This window comes from Atta cephalotes (assembly GCF_000143395.1).
Source record: "Atta cephalotes unplaced genomic scaffold scaffold00003, whole genome shotgun sequence".
NCBI classification, from domain to species: domain Eukaryota; kingdom Metazoa; phylum Arthropoda; class Insecta; order Hymenoptera; family Formicidae; genus Atta; species Atta cephalotes.
Window position 1 is genome coordinate 5279422 of NW_012130067.1, and position 6157 is coordinate 5285578.

Below are 6157 nucleotides of genomic sequence, written 5' to 3' on the forward strand. Positions count from 1 at the left end.
CGAATCATGCAGAAGCACTTATAAAAGCAACTATCAAATCAATTCAGATTCTAAAGAAATCAAAAGGAAAAAAGAAAGTGATATAACCAAGCGATATTGTAGAATTAAAGTTCCTGCATAAGATGCTGTATTTCTTTAGAACTCCAACTGTTTTTAGCAGTTCCCTTTTTATCTTTAATTCGATTTTATACTAGGGAAGAAGATATAGACAGAAAAATCCGAATTTAACGAAACGGTAACGATCTACTGTTTATAACGAGGTCCTTCCGAGGCTGTTTTCATAAATCGGTCGGAATGCAATACTTCCCGAACCGTAAGCGGCCACTACGGTTCGATAGGTGCGGGATCGATGGCCGAATAAACAGGGCGAGCGCGCGCGGCGCAGCGCGGCGCGGTGCGGCGAGAATCGATCCGTTTCATCCCCATATCGATATCGGATGCCGCGTAGTGCATTCGTTAGATTGCACCCCGGAGCTGCAAGTCCGGCCTGACGTAACGAGGCGTGCGAACAGCGCGGCGTGCCGTGCCGTTCCATGCCGTGCTGTGCAGTATCGTGCCGTGCCGTACCGTGCCGAGCGGAACGGAACGAGCCGAAAGCCAGAGCGCATGTCGATGCCTCGAGCGGCAGCAGCCAATGGACTGGCTAAAATATTAAACGGGAGCAAAGACCCTGTTCTCGTACGCCACGTAGCCGCGTTCAATTCCTGAGCCAGTCTCTCCAACCCCTGCCGTAACGGGGGATCGAAAGTGGAAACAGACGGTTGTAGCCAGACTCGTTGCGCCGTGACAGTTCGGACCGGCACTACTGGCGACATCCGTAAGCTTAGGCGAGAAAAGAAGAGGGATGGTGCGCGATCGGTCGGCATCGGGGGTGAGTCAACTTTAATCAGGAATAGAAATAGAAGTTTATATATAAACCAAATGTAGGTCGAATAATATAAGACATTATTTCAGATTTAAAAAATATTGACTCAATTTAGAAAGATAAAAATAGTTTTATAACCTTACTTTTTCTCTGTTTTTTTTTTATAAGCTTTTTAAAAAATTTTTAATATTATAGTATACATACATATTTCCATAGGACTTTTCGTGTTTAAACGTCAAGTTAATGTATTCTTAATTAAATTATTATAAATAATTTATTTAATTAGTTTCAAAATGGAAGGAAATTAATTATATTTGTGTACATATAATCGATATAGTATCGATATAGTATTCTTATCTTCGATTTTTTTTCATTTTTCCTCAATATGAACTTATTGTAGCTAAAGTAAGTTGTAGGAAGTACATACTAATGATACATTTTACATCGGCACAGTTTTGCGCAACGGCCACATATAGCACAAACACACACAAACACACACACACACACAAAACACGCGTGCGCGCGCGCGCGCGTGATCGTCTTAATATAATAGACGTTAAAGTTTGGTAGATTGTAATCATGCTAAATTGTCTTTTCTTATTTCCAAGTTGGATAATAGTGTTAAACTTCAATGGTTATTGTCTCGAAACAATAGTGTTGTGCTCACAATAGCTCTTATTATTACGTAACGTATATATTACTTATATATTCAACCTCTCGTTCTTAAGGAATATTTGATTAATTTTACATTAAATAAGTTGTTTTTAATATAATAACTATAACAAATTTTTATTTTGTGGAACCAAAGTCTGATTTCTCTATTATCGTTAGGTTACTGAAATGCGTTCAGGAAAATTCATTTGATTAAATAGAATTTTCAGCAAGATGTTTTGGTATTTCTAAATTTGGTATTTCTAAAAGTTCAAGTTAATCGACCTTTAATTAACAATTTCTCAATTTACAGATCGTAATGTATTATCGATTTGACTTTTGCATATTACATAAAAATGAATATTCGAGAATAGATATAATAGAATGAATAATCAAACGAATATGTATATAAATATATCTATAAATATATTATTACACGTATAATGAAAAATATTGAAAAAAATGGTACATGGTCGCCTTTAATGACTTTCGTGAATACGGGTCTAAAATAACACGGTCTAAAATGGTTGAATATCGAAGCATGGAAAAGAGAAAGAGTATAACGTAAGCGACGTTATGGCGTTTACTTTTTACAAAACGTAACAGCACTCGTCGTTCACATGTGGTCGACCGCAAAAAAGATCGTCACATTTTTTTTCAGCGAGTTTCGGCACGTACTAGAATTTCAACATCCCGTGTCGCCGCCTATTTTAGCGCAAAAATTTTGTCAGAAAAACTGTGCGTTTGCACGTGAAACAGTCTATTTAATAGGTCACGATTTATACTGCTTTGGATGTGATCATACGAAAATTACGCGTGTTTGAACAAGGACGCAGAACAACGATACTTCGATAACAAAACCATTGTTTGCAACTGTTTTTCTGCTACGTGAAAATGTTTTCGACATACTATCGAAGATCAAGTTATAATTCATTAAGTTTTATATTAATCCATATCTAACAGATATCGTGATATTACTTGTGAACAGATATAACTTGTGCTCTACATCCATAAATATAACGAACGGACCTAATATAATTTTAGATCTAATATAATTTTGAGACGTTTATCAAATCACGGATGGAATCATAAATGTTTATAATTAAATATCATTAACGAGAATAAAATGTGAAAATGTGTGTTATTGGTTTACTGTATTCCACAAAATTTATGTTACATGTTTAAAGTGACATGAGACAACATTACATTTATAGCAATTATACATCGCTAATGAAAACATCATAAATATTATAAAATAGAGAATAAAATTTCATTGGATTTTACATATAAATATATCTTCTTTTTCGCTTGTTATTTTGATGCTTCTACATTAATGGAGCGATGATATACCTTTGGTGATCTACTACGACGCCACTCGGATTGTTCCTAGAGAGATTATTATTAATAGAGTTATATATATGATGTTTGTATAATACATACATTATCAGCATAATAATCGGATATAGTTACTATCAACAAATTTTAATGACAATATTCAATTAATGCAATATACATTACTATTGCATGTCAATAATTTTATCAATAATAAATATTTTATTAGGAGGTAAATGAATTAATTTACACAATATAATGATGCATGTATCGCGGAAAAGATTCGTCACATATTGATTAAAAGAAACTAAGCTAAAGCGGAAAGTTCCTGGCTTGCACAATTTCATTATTTCATCAATTATTATCGAACAGAATATCATTTGGCGATAAGAATGTGTGATATTTATAGTAATTTGCGATATTATCTTGTTAACGATACTTTCAACATAACTCACTAATCTGGAAGTTTACATTCGACGTTGAATATCAATTCTATTGTCGGCAAGAAATAAAAATATGATACGCTTAATTAATTAAAGTATCGAAATATCCGCGTTCAGAAAGAGTTAACAAAACGAGTAAAAATATATCTCGTCGCGAAAGATAAACTCGGATAGCCAAAGGTCTAAGATAGGGTCGAATCTAATTTTATGTCTGCCAATCGAGCGCGATTGCCTGCCGAGACTGATCTAATGCCCGACGCAACGACCGAAAGTTGCAGAGACCATGATACCTTTATATGACCTTTGGTAATTCAGTATTTATAGATCGTCCTCGCGTGTAGCGAAAGAGATACTCCTTTCTATCGTAACAATATCCCACGCGTATACGCGGAAAATCGTATAAATGCGTTTTATTAAATCTCTCATTCATCGACGACGGCAAAATTTTAATTAAAAGCGAGTTCGCGATTGGCACACGGTTATTCGTAACCCTTTGTAAGAGTTTCTATGAGTTTCATCGTATTCATCTCTGCGATCTGCGGATTATTAAATTATTTAAGGTCGATGATCGCGTGTAAATTCTGAATAGGGATGCGAATGAACTATGGATCGATTATTTTTATCAATAGCGTTGAATTAAAAAAAGGTGACAGAGAATACACGCCTGGATAGCACTCAAGTTTGGAACGAGAATTTTTTTTATTTACTCTAATAATAACGACCGGACCGCACAATGTATCCCATTTATCGTGACAAATAATTTACCTCGGGCTTCAATAACTTCTCGATACACGACATTTTGCTGTTCATTATTTCCAATTCCAATTGCTCTTTGCGTAACTGTGCGCAACAAAATCCGAATATTCAGATATTAAAATATAATTAGTAAGAGTAGCGAATGATAAATTATTATCAAAACCTACCATTTTTTTCGTTTTCTCTTGAAACACATTCATTCGTTGTAACTAGAGATTGAAGTTATTAGCAGTGTGACGAAGAAAATCGTTAATCGTATTTTTACTTTAAAAAATCTTTAATAAACTTACATGCTTGTGAATACATTTGTACGGAGGTATGATGCTAACGACACTTTCCATTCGTGGTAATTTCTACAAATTATTGGCAATTGATGCTTTTAAAGTGTGGAGGTTCAATATCGCTCTAGCCTCGATCAAACTTCAGTTTAGTTGTGATTGCCAAAACTGCCTAACTTACCTTTTCCGCTTTTTCGAACAATTCACAAAAAAGTGTATTGTTCAACGTCATCATATTTAAACCCTGGCGTGAAAATATTAAATATTTAAGGCAATTAATATATTAAATTAAATTTTATTTTATTAAATTAATCTTTCTATTTTTTTTTTACATTTATTTCTAATTCTATATTCCTTATTCTATATTCTATATTCCTTATAATTTAATATTCCCTATTATTGTATGCTTATCATGTTAAAAATAGTAGCAAATTGTTATAAAATTATCTAGTGTTTTCTGAATAAAAACTATTTTATTAAGACATAAATGTCATGAAATAAAAATAATAGCGGATAAAAGGTCAATAAAAACTTTTATGTTTGCAAATTTTTCAAGTTCAAAATTGTAGCTTCTGAACGTCGTTACGCCGATAAGGATTAAAGCAAACGTTATTGCGTGGGAGATATGTAGCTGAAACCCTCTTCGTCAAGATTGAAGGCATATGATATACTTTATATGTGTAAGAATTATATTTGTTACAACGTGGCACGTGCGCGGACATATCAGTATTCAAGTGATTGCCCCGCAAAGTTGTTTACATTTTCTTTAAGCCGGCAAGAGAGTTTGGCGCTGGTAAGGTTTTCGAAAGATACGTGACTCGTTTTTCTTTCGTTACGATATATATAACGGTGAACATTATCTATTCAAAACTTGATCACGATGCGAAAGGGAATATATCGATAATTCCGCGACGTCGATCGTTTATTGTTCCTTGATTAATTACACGCTGAAATAATATTATTACGTTGGATTTAAAGCAAACAATTAATTATAGAATCGTGTACTCGTATTGTCATGGCGTTTTAATTATTGTATCGAGTCATACGGTATCATATGCAAATTAATTGCCAGAATAATAAGCTCACTTGAATTTTCTCTCACCAAACGAATAATTCATAGAAGCTTTCATGCTTGTTATTATGAATAAAGTTAATGAACAGACTTTTTAACGACTAATCTAAACTCTTTTTGTTAATTATCTGATAAATTTTATGCTTAATAAAATAAAATAATACATGCAAAAAGTAAAACTATTCTATTATCCGTTCTCTAATTAAAATTATTTTATAATAAACTCACCGCTATCGAACAGATGGCCATAATTATTACAAAGATGAAAGTAACAAAAGTCACCGCTCCGCAATAAATACTTAAGTTGAAGAATCGTCTTAGATTATAATCAGCGATGAGAAATCGGTATATCTGAAAGCACGGTTCGTGTGAAAAATTAAAGTCCCCGATGAAATCAGGCTAACCTAATCGATCCGCATTTCTGACCAGCGAATTCAAACCGTATCCGGATGTTCGATAGTACTTGTACAATCTAGTGTCGTCCATGATGGGGAGGGCGATAACTACCGAATAATTTGTCGAGATCGCGCCACGATACCGCGTCGATGTTCGGGGAGAGATCGCGAGAACGACCAGTCTACCGTTTAAACGAATGTTTGACAAGAGATAGTGGTACGCATCGCGATCGATCAACAAACAAATGACAGTAAACAGACGAATTGCTGTGACATTGGTCAAACAATACACACGGTTCAACATTCTTTTATATAAGGATGAAAAGTAAAAAAAATATCAAGTGTACGCTCCTTTCGAAAAATAA

At 34.1% G+C, this 6157-nt stretch overlaps 1 protein-coding gene across 1 annotated transcript; it reads right to left on the minus strand.

Annotated features, from left to right (window-relative positions):
• Positions 1 to 2827: 2827 nt before the first annotated feature.
• Positions 2828 to 4560, minus strand: LOC105625767. The gene is made up of 5 exons (XM_012207087.1): positions 4507 to 4560; positions 4338 to 4400; positions 4215 to 4256; positions 4057 to 4131; positions 2828 to 2902 (listed from the first exon to the last, which is right to left on the minus strand). Exons 1-5 carry the CDS (start codon positions 4558 to 4560, stop codon positions 2828 to 2830), a joined length of 309 nt encoding a protein of 102 aa, XP_012062477.1.
• Between the last annotated feature and the right edge of the window lie 1597 nt (positions 4561 to 6157).